This window comes from Callionymus lyra, chromosome 1, assembly GCF_982586985.1.
Source record: "Callionymus lyra chromosome 1, fCalLyr1.hap1.1, whole genome shotgun sequence".
Lineage (NCBI taxonomy): Eukaryota > Metazoa > Chordata > Actinopteri > Syngnathiformes > Callionymidae > Callionymus > Callionymus lyra.
Window position 1 is genome coordinate 32,097,303 of NC_141818.1, and position 16,603 is coordinate 32,113,905.

General features: G+C 40.4%; 1 protein-coding gene across 1 annotated transcript in view; it reads right to left on the bottom strand.

Moving 5' to 3' along the window:
- The window catches only part of lcor (ligand dependent nuclear receptor corepressor), a 41,428-nt gene extending 26,293 nt beyond the window's left edge, over positions 1 to 15,135 (bottom strand). Inside the window, exon 1 of the mRNA XM_087802376.1 lies at positions 14,916 to 15,135. Coding sequence (XP_087658502.1) covers positions 14,916 to 15,012 — 97 coding nt within the window. The 5' untranslated portion in view covers positions 15,013 to 15,135. The remainder of the gene's footprint in view (positions 1 to 14,915) is intronic.
- Between the last annotated feature and the right edge of the window lie 1,468 nt (positions 15,136 to 16,603).

A 16,603-nucleotide genomic window follows, 5' to 3' on the forward strand; every position in this document is an offset into this window, starting at 1 on the left:
CAATAAATAAGAAACTATTACTGGAAAAATACAAAATGTCTCAGTGCAAAGATTAAGGGAAATAAAGAAAGAAATACAAACTTTAAACAAACTCATTAAGTTGACATAGATTTTTAGAATAAATCCACCAATTCTAACAATAAAAAGTTGAATACTATATACAACAACAACTTTTTAATTTAAAAATGGCTTTAACTAAACCCTTTAAAATAAATACGAAACAAAAATAACCAAAAATACATACAAACATTTTTTAAACAAACCTTATTTTCTATCATGGGTTGCGAGGGAAAAAAAAAAAAACAATAAAAAAAAAAACATTTGATGATGAGATAAAAAGAACTGAATATATTTAATTGTGAGGCTCAATGACATCACATGACGACATATGTCATAAACCTGTGCTCACGGAAAAGATCACTTCACAGCTTCATCCAAAAATCCCTTAAATTTCCTCTAAATGTCATGGAATTCCAGAAGTCTGAAGAAGGTTTCCAGACAGAGCTGAGCTAGAGGGATGAGACCGTAGCCATGACAACCCGGCTTTCAAACGCCAGTCACACATGAGAGTGTCGCTGCGACACTGAGCCGTGATCCTAAACGTTTCTCCTGATAAATCTGTTCAGCGAGACTCCCGCGGGCTTCCAGCACATTCTTCACCAGATTTAAACATGAGGGTGAGAATGAGAAATTAGTCCCAATTTCAACTTCCATTGACTTTTTGTGCTTTTGTAAATTTGCTTTATTCCTTTTTGTGCTCTTAAATCATTTTACTTTTTATGGTCAAATTATTCTTTTTTCACTAGTTCAACCTCCCCCGACCCAAGATACATATTTCCCGTGGCCCCGCCCCCAATACACCATGTGGAGTCCAAACAAAGAGCCGGCGAACGCTCCGGGGGCGCCGTCGGTTCTTTGTTTGCACATTTTTTCAGATAAATTAAATTCAGTAAAAAATTCTATACTACTATTCAGATACTATAAATTACATATTTTTCAGATCACTAAACAAATATGAATCGAGGTTTATATATTTTTTGGACTTCATAGATCATTTCTAATTCTAGGATGTTTAAATATTTGTAGACGTTAAAATATTTTGGCAAGGATTTAGATATAAAATAAAGAATTAAAAATGTATGCAGTTATTTCAATTTTACCTTTTCAGTTTAAAGAAAAGCTTCATAGTGATAATATCTGTCGAATTTGGATTTAGCCACTTGATGCTAAATGCTAACAGATATAGAAATCAAGATTTGTTTCACGAATATTATTTTAACGCATATTGTTAAACGCAAAACAAAAATATTAAATTATTGGGTCTACCGAAAACAACGCAACAACACCAATCGTCAATTATTTAGTTGTTAAAGTTTTTTTTATTTTATTATCTAGAACAGCTTTGATAAAATACCTTTTATTTTTCGTATCGTCAATTAGTAATTAAATAATTTTTAGCAATTAACAAAGAGTTACAAATCAAAACACAGCGCAATAATGAAAAGGAAATGAAAAAAAAAACAGATGTGGATCAGCAAGAAAATGCCTCAAAAAGCTAACGTTGCTAACCAGCGACAGGTCGGCGGCGTCCGTCGGAGTTTGATTGTATGATGTCACGGTGACCCCGTCCACCCCGAACACACGCCGGAGGCTTTTACCGCGGCCACATGCTGGTCGACTGATTGACCAACGGCACAATCTCGTGTGTGTTTCCACGGGCCTCACTAAAGATAAAAGCCAAACCCACAGAAGCCATTACGAAGCCGAAAAAACCTCCAGATAAAGCTCAAAAACACAAAACGCACTCAAAAACAAACACAAATTAGATTGTGTTTTTTCTATTTTCCATAACTTATTTTTTGTGTTAACTTGTGTCATTACAGTGCACAACACTGGCAATAAAAATTTCTGATTCTGAGACACACACACACACACACACTGAAAAACCCAAACGCACAAACAATCAGAGAAACACACACACACTCAAAGAAAGAGACACACAAACACACATCCTCATAGAAACATACTAACACACACTAGTGACATTTTTCTTTCAATGGAAAAAAACCAGATAGCGATAAGGAGACAACTCTCACAGACGCATACATCACCGAGAGAAACACACAATCTCACACATCATTCCGGATCATCTTTGCAACAACATCAGCCAGCGGTGGCGATTGGTTCAAATGTGGGTGAGCTAACGAGGTCAGGGGCCCCGCGCTGCTACACAAAGACTTATTTGGGACCATGTGTGTGTTTATGTTTAAAGTGTATGTGTGTGCGCACGTGTGTGTTATCATATGATTTTCACATGAAGTCATGCTGCTGTTCAGAGATGGAACAATAGAATCATTCTCCCTTAAAAACAATCATAAATCTTTAACTTGAATTATTAAAAAAATAATAAAATGTTAATTTTTTCCCCCCTAAATATTTTGATGAGAATCAAGTATTTCTCAGGCAAAAGAAAACATGACCGCAAAAATAAAATAACGCATCAATTAATTATTAAAAAGACACAATTCAGAAATATGGGCCAATAATTGTCAGATTCATATTTTTTAATGGATATAAAATAAATAAATACCATCGCAAATAATATAAGATAAAATAATACAAATGTCTTGATTATTTTCTTACATAATTAAATAGATTTATTCGAAATACTATAAAGTGTGTGTTTGTGTGTGTGTCTTTCTCTGTGCGTGCGCGTGTGTGTGTGTGTGTCACACACAGCATCCTTGAACTGCTCCTTAAATCCTCTCGAGGGTTCAAAGGTCAAGAAGTCCAAAGATCTTCTGGGACACTAAATCCACTCACTCATTAACCCAACGTCACAAAACAACCTGCGACAATTTGGCGTCAACTTTTGTTTTTTTGGAAGTTAATGGTGAAAATATTTCAACCATGATAAGAGAAAATACTTTATCACCGACTTTTACATTTGAGAAAACTTGTTCTCGATAAAAAAGACGATGCAGAGATAATTCAGATAATTGAAAATAAATATAAACTAAACAACCCAAATAATGTTTTTCTTAAAAAAGACAAACTATATATTTTTTTAAACCACCAGAAATACAATATAGAAATATTAAAAACAATAGTTGTTTGGTCAAATATTGACCAGTATTATGACATAATTCAGAAAATATAACAAATGATGTCAATATATAATGAGAATTAAACAAATAAAGATTTATTTTAATTCTTATGAAAATGTTTTAGGTGTAAATATCGATTATATCTTAATATCTGCCATTAAACACTAACATTAATTCACTAATTTGATCAACAACATCACAAACCAAAGTAAATGAAATGTTTGCACAAATGTCAAAACATCATTAATCTCTCGATCTTCGTCTGAATCTCCCGTGAAGTCGTCCATCTGCATTTCCCCCCCATCATGCGGTCGACCTTGTGGTTCCGATCTTTTACGCTAACAGAGCGGCCATTGTTCGGAACGACAGCGACGGCGGCCATGTTAAATTTTTACCAAAATCGCTAAAAAGAGCCGGCGCGAAAGATAGCGGAGAAAATCGCATCCATGACAAAGAACGTTGCGGTTCCGTCACACTCGGACGAATCCCAATTTGTAGAACTCGCAACTAATCATGTCGTTGAACTTGAATAACGTTTGTTTCGAAATATTTACAATTACGAACTGTTATCGATGTTTATGAGAATTTGACAAATTACTTTTTCAGATTTTTTTGTATCTACAAAGAGTGCACTGACAAAAGTCTTCGGTCTACTACAGATATTTTCCTTTTTTACAAAAATTAAACATGTTAAAAAGAGGATGTTTGGACGTTTCTTGTTAAGTTTTCTTTCACCATGGATATATACAGTGTAGTACCAGCAAGTTTTTGTGTCTTTTGTCCGCTCAACTTGCACTTCCATGTTTAATGTTTTAGAGAACCTTTTGGGGGAAATTTAAATTAAAATCTAGAATATATATTTTGTTTTTACTTTTGAAATTAACGTTTAACCAACCTTTGTTAGCTTGTATCCAGTTCTTGTTGGTGTTTTTCAGTTAGCATGTTAGCACTAGCACATTGAAGATAGTAATACGATAGAATTAATTGTCAGTTTAGTTGTTTTTTTGTTTTTTTACAGTGATTTTTGGGACTTGCGAAAATTCCTGCACTCAAACAGAAAATGAAGTGAGGAGCGATGGCTGCCATCTCTTTGACCTAGCTGACACTACATCTAGAGCTACGTCTCTAACCAGCAAAAGAAACTCATTTCACCACAAAAAAAAACCCTGAACAATAAAAATAATAAGAAGAGACACAACTTAATAACTTGCGATATGGTTCCAACGGCCAGTTGTTCAGCGTTAAAAAGTAGTAGAAGTAGAAGCTTAGTTGTTAGCATGCTAGCACTAGCAAGAGGAAAACATTTCGTGAATTCTCACCACTCGCTGTCTTCCCGGGATTCGTGCTTCAGCTCCGACAACATCAACGTCTCTCCTAAAATTCCTTCAGCTTCTTCGCAGCCGTGGGATTTAAAGCGTCTCCCTCCGCCCGCCCGATGAAAACTCTTTCCAAATTCATCACGACCATTAAAAAAACTGCCCAAAATGCATGAGCGAAGTTAATCTGCACCAAATCCACTTTTCAAGGCAGATTTTTCTACAAATCTGATTCTCACACTTAAACCGCAACGTTTTTGAACATTCGTTGATTTGAGATTGAAAATGTTTTGGTTTGTTAAAGGAATTCTGGGAAAAAAAAATCCATTTCACACAGTGTGTGGATTAAAACTGTCTTCAGTGTCAAGTCATCACTGTGTTGAGTCACATGTTAGCAAGTAGCTCTTAGCATTTGTGTTAACATTGTCGTGTTGATGTTACACAACTTTCACCACAGATACAATTTACACACTCAGAGAAACACACACTCAGATATAGATCCATATAAACACATACACACTCAATCAGAAAAACCAGCACATAAAAAGACACTCAAAGAAACAGAAACACACACGCCCAGAAAAACACAGACATGCTCTGATAAACACACACACACTGGGAGAAACACAAACACACATATACTTAGAGAAACCCTACACACTCAGAGAAACACACACTCAGATAAATACAAAAACAAAAACACACTCAGAGAAACACACACATAAACAAATACACAGACTCAGAGAAACACACACATAAACAAAGACACACACTCAGAGAAACACACAGACAACACAAAATCAGAGAAACACAAACACACTCACTTAAGAGAAATAAACAAACAAATAAACACACACAGAGAATCAGACAAACGAACAAAGACACACACTCAGAGAAACACACATACAAACAAAGACACACACTCAGAGAAACAGACACAAAAACAAAGACACACACTCAGAGAAACAGACACAGAAACAAAGACACACACTCAGAGAAACAGACACACACACACACACACACACACACAAACACTCAGAGAAACAGACACAGAAACAAAGACACACACTAAGAGAAACACACACACACACACACACACACAAACACAAACTCATCCACAATAAGTCTCTCTTGGATCCACATAGAGCCCTATCTAACATTCTCCCCTCACTCATGAGCAAGAACCTCATTCCCGACTGAGAAGTAGATTTAGAGGAGCTGATCCTCCTCCGGAGTGCTGAAGCTCTCAAACACATTAGGTTTCCTCCTGAAGAGCCATCATCACTTTTGCTCGACAACAAAAAAGGGAAAACTAAAGAACATTTAACGTATGAAAATTCCGCCGCGCAGACGTCCTACGCTTCCATTAGAGTTGAGCAAGGACACGGCGAGGGCGGGAGTTGAACCTGCAGCGCTTCCTCGCTAATGATGACAAACAAAAGGAGTTTGTTTTTCTTGTTAATTGCATATCGTTAGGAATCCAAGCGTCACTCCAGATACTTTTCTAATCCACCAATTTAAGGGAAATGGCTGCTGAGCTTTTTCAACAACGACAATGTTTCCCCAACAAACACAATAACACACACTGACAGGACAAGCTGTGCGAGGGTCCGCAGGGGAAGGGGGCGCTCAGTTCGCTGTGTGAGATCACGTCAACACTTGTTAGGTCTTGTGTGTTTAAGAAATGGACGTGAATATTCCCAGAGTTGTGTAGTTCACATTTATAACATGTGTTATTACAGTTTTCTGACGTTTGAAATTGACGAAGAGATGCTCAAACACACACTCACACACACTCACACCTCTACACACTGACACATGCATTGACACACTCACTACTTTGCTAGCTAGCAAATTAGACATTCAGATGTATTCAAGGTAAACAGTCACGCAAACACACATACAGTCAGATAATTAGTCACACAAACACACAAACAGCCAGAGAAACAGTCACACAAACACACACACTGTCAGAGAAACAGTCACAGAAACACACACACAGTCAGATAAACAGTCACAGAAACACACACACACACACACACTGTCAGAGAAACAGTCACAGAAACACACACACACACACACACAATGTCAGAGAAACAGTCACACAAACACACACACACACACACACACACACACACACACACACACACACTGTCAGAGAAACGGTCACACAAACACACACACAGTCAAAGAAACAGTCACACAAACACACACACTGTCAGAGAAACAGTCACAGAAACACACACACAGTTAGATAAACAGTCACACAAACACACACACACACACACTGTCAGAGAAACGGTCACACAAACACACACACAGTCAGAGAAACAGTCACACAAACACACACACACACAGTCAGAGAAACAGTCACACAGACACACACACACACAGTCAGAGAAACAGTCACACAAACACACACACAGTCAGAGAAACAGTCACACTGACACACAAACAGTCACACTGACACACACACAGTCAGAGATAAAGTCATACAAACACACATATACTCAGAGAAACCAACACGAAGACACACTATAAATATGTATACACACACCCAGAGAAACACACACAGACATACTCAGAGAAACACACACACAAATAAAGACACACACTCGAATAAATACGCATACACAAACTTAGAGAAACACACACAAACATATACTCAGAGAAACACAATCACACATACACACTCAAAAAGACACAATCACACACACACTCAAAGAAACACGAACAAACATACACTCAAAGAAACAAACTTAGAGAAATACGCAACAGACACACAAAAGCACATACACTTTGAAGAAGAAAATTGAAGAAAATTTGCTCATTCACACACACACACACATATAACATAACATAACATATATTCCAAAAACACACGAAATAAGAAAGACTCCAAGAATCTGAGGAAACCGTAAACACCTAAATACACGTAAACACACAAATCTACGCTGAGTCGGCGAGCGCCTGAACATATCGTTTTTCACTTTACTTTTTAGATTATGTTATATTCAAATGTTGTCGACAGCTCAAGCCACAAACTGTATATGACGGCCATGAACGCACCACAAGATCATGAATGCACCCTGAGAACGTACCACAAGACCATGAACGCACCACAAGATCATGAATGCACCCTGAGAACGTACCACAAGACCATGAACGCACCACAAGATCATGAATGCACCCTGAGAACGTACCACAAGACCATGAACGCACCACAAGAACATGAACGTACTATAAGAACATAAATGCACCATGAGAACATGAACGTACTATAATAACATGAACATACCACGAGAACTTGAATGCACCATGAGAACATGAACGTACTATAATAACATGAACATACCACGAGAACTTGAATGCACCATGAGAACATGAACGTACTATAATAACATGAACATACCACGAGAACTTGAATGCACCATGAGAACATGAACGTACTATAATAACATGAACATACCACGAGAACTTGAATGCACCATGAGAACATGAACGTACTATAATAACATGAACATACCACGAGAACTTGAATGCACCATGAGAACATGAACGTACTATAAGAACATGAATGCAGCACGAGAACATGAATGCACCATGAGAACATGAACATACTATAAGAACATGAATGCACCATGAGACCATGAACGTACTATAAGAACATGAATGCACCACGAGAACATGAATGCACCATGAGAACATGAACGTACTATAAGAACATGAATGCACCATGAGACCATGAACGTACTATAAGAACATAAATGAACAATGAGAACATGAATGCACCACGAGAACATAAACATGAATACACAACAAGTAATTGAATGCACCACAAGAATATGAATGCACCACGAGAACCTGAACGCACCACAAGAACATGAACGCACCACAAGAACATAAATGCACCACGAGAACATGAACATGAATACACAACACGTACATGAAAGCACCACAAGAACATGAATGCACCACGAGAACATGAACATGAATACACAACAAGTAAATGAACGCACCACAAGAACATGAATGCACCACAAGAACCTGAAGCACCACAAGAACATGAACGCACCACAAGAACATAAATGTACCACGAGAACATGAACATGAATACACAACAAGTAGATGAACGCACCACAAGAACATGAATGCACCACGAAAACATGAACGCACCACAAAAACATGAACGCACAACAAGAACATGAACGCACCACAAGAACATGAATGCACCACGAAATCATGAACGCACCACAAGAACATGAATGCACCACGAAAACATGAACGCACCACAAGAACATGAACACACCACAAGAACATGAATGCACCACAAGAACATGAACGCACCACAAGAACATGAATGCACCACGAAAACATGAACGCACCACAAGAACATGAACGCACCACAAGAACATAAATGCACCACGAGAACATGAACGCACCACAGGAACATGAACGCACCACAAGAACATGAACGCACCACGAAAACATGAACGCACCACAAGAACATGAACGCACCACGAAAACATGAACGCACCACGAAAACATGAACGCACCACAAGAACATGAACGCACCACGAGAACATGAACGCACCACGAGAACATGAACGCACCACAGGAACATGAACGCACCACAAGAACATGAACGCACCACGAGAACATGAACGCACCACAAGAACATGAACGCACCACAAGAACATGAACGCACCACGAGAACATGAACGCACCACGAGAACATGAACGCACCACGAGAACATGAACGCACCACGAGAACATGAACGCACCACGAGAACATGAACGCACCACAAGAACATGAACGCACCACAAGAACATGAACGCACCACGAGAACATGAACGCACCACGAGAACATGAACGCACCACAGGAACATGGATGTTTAAGAAGGATTATAAATCTTCTCAAAGTTACTGCCTGAAGTTTCATCCCTGCACGATGATGAAGGTTAACTCTGCCAACAAATGTCTCGACTTCCTCTGGACTCCCAACACTCTCTCGCTTTAGGCAACGCAGAGTCCAAAGTGAGGAGAGCAGTCGCCCACTCAGTCTGCCGCTCTGCTCCGACGCTCACCTCCATCTTACCACCAGACGGAAAACCTCACAGAGACACGAAGAGCGACTCCTGAGCAGGTTTCAACCCAGAGAGACTTCAAAATGCCCATCACCAGTCAGAATGAAATCATCTACATGGCAAGAATATGTTTGCGCACACATAGATACACACACACACACACATCACAAATGTTCAAACTGACCTTGCACACAAAAGCATAAACAACTGAAAGAATTTACTAAAGGAGGGTCAAAGTAGAGTAAGTCAACAACCCTGACACCTGTATGTGTGTGTGAGTGTGTGTGTCCTTTGTCAAATGCGCTCCATGACCCCTTCATTTCAGTTCTTTGTATACTAACACCATGTCTGTGGGTGGTGCCGCGCACACACACACACACACACACACACAGAAGCACACACACACTCCCGGGGTTGACTCAGGTTTGCATGTACAACGTTTAAGGACTTTGCTCGACTTCAGCAGGAAGCAAAAGTTTATCTTAAAACCAAATCTGATAAAAACCCTCCTGTCGACAAACACTAGGTAACGACACAAGCCCAAGAAATCTGAGGAAACACACAATCTCTCGAACAGATTTCTCGCGCACAAAACGTTTGACGGCGTTCCTTGGGAACACCGGGACGCACACACGTGCACGTACACACGGCACGCACACAGACAGCTCTTGACGGCGTCGGTTTTGTTGATGTGTGTGGTTTTGTGTTGCCTCAGATTGTTGCACACCTCGTCGACAATTCAAAATGAGCAGCCCCCCCCCCCCCCAATGGGCCGCCAGTTGGCACAGATCGCTCCGTAGATAAAACACACACTTCCATCGAGAGGTGTGTGTGTGTAGGTGTGTGTGTGGTTGCATAAGTGATGAAGAGAACGCAGATTTACTGCGTTGGCACTCGGTCTGGTCAGAGTAGACGGGTGCCACTTTACCCACCCTTCCTCCCCCCCCCCCTTTACACTTACACACTCACACATACACTACACAAACACACACGCGGACATATATATGTGTCAGGTTTTGTTTTCGGCCTCCTAAAGCTCATGAAAGGATGAGAAAGTAGCAGCGATCTCTGGAGGCGTCCATCTGTCCATTAGAGAAATAAAGGCTAATGGGGGGGGGGGGGGGGGGGGGGCGTCCCTGGGTAGCTGAGGGAGGAAGTGTTGTCTTTAAACCAAAACTCAGTATCTTCGGTTTATATTTCGGAGAGATTTTCTTTCACATTTGATCTATTTTTTTTAGATTGTTTTGTTTTATTTCGAATACATTTTTGTTTATATATTTAGACATTCTTTTTTCAAAAGAAAAATATGCAAAGAATATATATATCCATGTTTTTTCTTTGTTTTAATTTTCTGACAGTTTTATTTTTCTTTTGTTCTTTGGGAATGTGATAAAAAATGGTCGCCTGAGTTTCAAATAAAAGACTTAAGTTGGCAGTGATTTTCTGAGCGTGCCAGACAGTGCTACGATCTGAAGCCCTGTCCTCCGAACCGGTGCCGACAGAACCAGCAGTCGGGCTTTAATTGCTGCTCGCTAATATTGTTAACCTTCGTATGACTCTGACGCCACTTGGTTAGCGCCGGCAGAGGAGGGACAGCAGGGCGCTTTTATTCTGAAAGTCTCAAGCTGTTGTTGTCATTTTTGTTTACGATGCCGCCGTAGAACCTCCTCCAGCGGAGCTTTACCAGACCAACCAAATTCATATGGTAACTTTTGTCTTATATGGTGACATTTCTTTTAGTACATTTTTGTCCCCACACTTTTATTTTATTCTTGCCGTTTTTAAGGGTTGGAATTTTAACAATTATTTTATAATTAATTAAATAATATTGTTTAAATAACGTTTTTTTTCTTCTCATTTTTATTTAATTGAAACATTTTTTAATGTATTTTCAATAAGTCTTGTGGTGAATATTTATTAAGGATTGATCAACTCTTCTCGATTTCATATTGAATTTATTTTTGAGTCTGTTTTCTTTCTTTCTTTTCATTATAATTATGATTATTGTTGTTTTTAATACTGTAACGATGTTATGTTGTTATACTATCCGTCGACAAATTTTTGCTTTATACATGGAAATATCTGACACACAATAATATTTTCCTTCTCGTTAATTCAGTTTAATAACAAGCTGACCAGCATGAGCTCAGGTCCACACACACACGGTGCTGCATGATCCGTGTTCACAACAAACGTTTTCGACACTTAATTCAGGCGAACCAGATGATGAAGCTGCTGTCACGTAAGGCTCAGGTCGGTTTGACTGCCGATAAATACACAATAAAACCAGCAGAGACACAAACGTACAAAAGATAGTGTCGTGTCGTTTATACTGTCCCTCTTCACGGGGACATAAGAACAAACTTGGACAAGTTAAAAGTGACAGTTCACCCAAACCCTCATTTTCTACTCGCCCTCATGTCCACTAATGTTGGGATTATTTTCAGATGAATCTGTTCTTTCTTAGAGTTATAGACAATTTTTTTTGTTCATTTTAATGTAGCGACTGGAGCTCAGCTCTCTTCGTCCTAAAAGACACTTGAAAGAGACGCTCGTCTGTAACATCTTGGATTGACGCCTCGACATGAGAAATTGTTCAGATTAATTTGGTTTTGGTGGTTCTGTTGTCGTCATCTTAGCCGGGCATCACCAGTAGATTTTCAAAGCAGCACTGCGCGATAAAAAGGGGGCGACAAAAGTCACTCCTGATAATGAATCCACGCGTGGAGTCGAGAGGAGAAAGAAAGAGTCACAATAGAATCCACCTCAGTCTAACGCCCATTACCACCAGAACGCAAGTGTCAACAAAAGTGACGGTCCTGCGACAGTCGCACAACAAAAAAAACACAAGCAAAGTCATAGAAACACAGTGAGTTTTCATCAACTGCGAAAATAAAGCTGCATAATTCTATCAAATTGAAGTTGATGGGAGTCCAAAAATCTGACCCGTCCAACATGTCCTCTCAGGTGAAAAGATAAAAGAAGTTTAATTGCAGAAAAATATATCCAAAAGTTTTATATACATCACCAAATTGACCCCCTTTGAGGAATTCGCTACACGAGACAGGAGTCCGTCGCTAAGCATTATAATTTAATAATTGATGTCCTTTGAATCCAACCACAGATGAGTTTCATGATGAAATTAGCCCCCAGACGTTTAGACTCCTGTTTCCTGTTGAAGGAATTCCACTTATAGACTCTTTTGCAACATTGTAGCAGTTTCTGTCCATCACGGAGCGGTACGGTTGAGAGACATGAATAAGTTCTATGAATCTGCAAGAGTTTGAGTTACAAGAAACAGTGTCTTTGTAACAGTAACATATGTTACCAGACAGCAGGGAAGTTAATGATGATTGATATATATATGTATATTTTTAAAAACAAGAGCATTGTTTAAAGAATGAAATGATGATCATGGATTTTAAAAAGAGAATTTCCAATGTAATAACTCCAAGTGAGACTTTTCTGGAGAATTTGTCTTTTTCTTAGAATGACTTGAATTCTATACAGGGCCATCCCCGCGTGGTTCTCCGCTGCAACAGCTACGGGCCCGGGAACAGACCGCGGGGGGATTATGTGTTCTGCTGAAAAGGTTTGATCGGCTGCCCTCTCCCATCAACCCAAAGATCCGAACGTCTCCAGGACATGGAGGCAGAACCCTCTCCCCCTGGGACCCCCCATGTTTGAACTGTTCCCCTCAGGCAGGAGACAACGATCAAGCCCGACCAGAACATCCTTTATTATTATATCATTCCTTTCATTTCTATATTTCTACATCAAAAAAATTAAAATTAAAAAAATCCTGTTTGGCTAAAATGTTTTTTCAGAGTGTGAATTGAGCTCTTTTAGCTATAATTCGACACATTCTTTGCCCGTCTCTCTTTCCTATAATGTCTCGAAAAGAAACAATTCAAGTTAATAAATAAACGAAAACAAGGTATTAATCATCAACCCTCACTGATATAAAGGAAGGACTGATAAAGAACAGCCGACCGCAAATCAAATTTAAAGAATGCATGTTGTTGCCTTTCACTGATACAGTTCAACTGAATCATTAAATGCGTCTATAAAAACTCAAAAAATATTCCCATAATTCTGATAATATAAGTTGTTTATGATGGAACTCATTGGTGACAATCCTTTGAAAAAAAAGGGGGGATGAAGGGGTCGTGGCTGTTTAAAGGCCAGATGTCCTCCTGATGTCGAGGAATTCAATTTAGAGACTTTCTGGAAGCGTGAGACTGAACACAACATGCATGTGTTGCGTTTTAAATACATGTTAATCCTCGAGTGCGAAGTTCGAAATTCAATTAAAAAAAAAACCTAAAAAGCAAACGAGCCGCTTTTGTTTCCTGGAGGTCTTTAATTCGGCCTCGTTAAGAGATGCTCTCGCTTAAATAAAATAAAAAAAGCCCCCCTGGCTCAGAACCAGGCCATGCGGGTTATTATGGAGGCTCGGCTGCGTAAGTAGGTGACAGGTCAACGCGCAACATCTGGACGCGCGCAACGGTCATCCAAAAAACAAGTGCAGCCGCAAAACACGCTCCTGCTGCCGCTCCTGCCGCTGCTGCGGCGCTTCGCCGCCGATAAAAGCCAGATTATCAACCCGGCGGAGGGACTCGGGAGCCCGGGCGGGCTCAGAGATCAGAGGCGAAGAGTGGACGATAATCTTGACATAACATCGGGATCACTCGGTGTAACCGGATTAAAGCGAGCTAATGAAATACTCCAGAAATGGAGGGTGGAGTGGAAGGTGGAGGGTGGATGTGGGATGCGGGTGTGTGGGGGGGTGAAGCATGAACTAATGAACCTTTTAAAGAGCTGTCACTGCCGGGCCTTGGACACACAACAAACACTGTCATCAGACTTGAGTCCACTTTCAACAAGTTTCCGGGTCGACCTCGCCCCCCAACCCCCCCCTTTACCCCTAAAAACACCACCCAATGATCCCTGACATTTACCCCAATGCAGCAATGCGCGCTCCCAAAAGCCGATTTCGAGGGCAGGGTGTGGGGAGGAGGGAGGGAGGGAGGGAGGGAGGGGGGCTCGTGTTTGGAGATTGGGAGCGCGCTGCCCCCTCCCCCCCCCCGCGCCTATAGCGCTGCCTCTGATTGGCCGAGGCGCGGCTCCATCTCCACACGTGACCTGCCTCCTACAATAAATAAACAGCTATAGAATAATGTATAGAATCAACGCAAGTGTCCAAACACCGGCACCGCGGCAGAACCGAACCGAACCCCCAATCCCCGGCAGGTGTATCACTCTCAATACAAGTTGCGTCTCAAGACGAGTTTTTTTTTGTGTTTTTTTTTTTTTGCCTCACTCAGGTTCGGAGTGACAAAACCACGCCGGACACACACACGCGCACACGCACACTCCCGCGCTGAAGGCAAAGCGAGCTTACCTACACAGTGAATAAGTTTGTGCCTCCAAGAGTCAAGTTCCTGCCGAAAGCCGCGCCTCTCTACCGTGCATTGCTGCCTCTTGCACAGGCTCGCCATTTTCTATCGGCCCCTCCCGTGGGCGCGCACATACTGCTGGGTGCTTCCCTGCGCGCACGTCACCGGTGCTTTTATTCTCGGGCTGGGTGGAGTGAGATATGAGGGGACGGCTGCAGCATCCCCCTTTTTCTATCGCTCAGCTTCGTCCCACCCACTGGACCCTCCCTCCCTCCCCCCTCCAGGCAGCATCTCTGATGCCCGTGAAGGGACATGTGGGTGTTTTTAGTTGCGCCAAATGCTCCAAATTTGCTCCGGCTTATGGAGCAGAAGTGTGTCAAAGGTTGCGGGTGGGATTTAAAAATAAAGACTCCGCATTGTTTACATTCAGCGGCGCAAGGGAGACGTACAAAGACACATTGTGGCGGAATAATTGCGTTTCTATATGATTCTAAATTATGATCTTTCCATTTAAGCTCCGGGAAAACTGTACATTCCACTGAGATGCCCCGCCCAATGACTGACATGTCCTGTGCAATGTATCCGTTTCAACGGAGGAGAAAATATTGGTGTATTTATTCATTTATTTTCCAGATTGAAAGACAAAAAAATATGACTTCAGCCTGATGTGTAGTTGTGAGGTTACATTACGTTTAAAATGTCCTCTTACTTTACATTAGAGAGAGAGCCAGAGGGAGAAAGCCATTCTTTATTGGAGCACTTCCTGTCATCAGGGTAGGATTTAAGCTATCAAGCCTACCTAAATATCAAATCCTGCTTTAGACCTCGGCTCCAGCAAAGGTTTCAGTGATGTCATCCGATGCCTGTGACGTTACTCGGATAAAAAGTGTGTTGGTAACAGAACATGAAACTTTTAGAATTTTAGAATGGTGTGTGAAACTGTGAGATGGATATAAATGGGGATTTCTATCTAATAAATCATACTTTTACTTGGAAAAATATATGGTTTAGTTTCAAGAACACTGTTGTAATAATCAGTTATTCTGGTAATAATTACACGGAGGACTCTAAATTGTGTTTTCTTGAAAAATACTTCATTTACAATGAGAAAAAAGATCATTTCATTCTTACAGCACATCTGTTAACACAGTCGTTTCTTTGGGAACATATATAGATACAGTATATATATACATTTGAGAGCTGATTGGAAAACAACAATATTCTAGAAGGATGTGTTAACCCTGTGTAACCAGGTCACATTGCTGTGGAAACAAATATTCATAATTTACCGTTCAACACTCGTCTTATAATGTGATTAATTATTAACACCTTTACTGTTTGCCATCATGTTGACACATCTTACCGCTTGATACGGTCAGAGGCAATTAAACTGGATTTGCTCAAGACTTGTGGAGTATTGAAGGAACTTAACAGAAGCCCATTTAGTAACATGTGACCTCTGGCTGTGACAAAGTCTGGATTTGAATGTTTCTCTTCAGAGAGTCTAACTAGTTCCTTGCCAAAAATAGTTTTGATGAAAGTTCTACCACTGATGCCTCATTTTCTATTCATATTAGCAATGTATAGGTTCTATTATACAAAGGAACATTGGGGCCAGCAGCATCTGTAGCTCGGATGAGAAATCTATAGACTCCTTTTTGTCACATTAACCAACCAGATTTTATAGTATGCA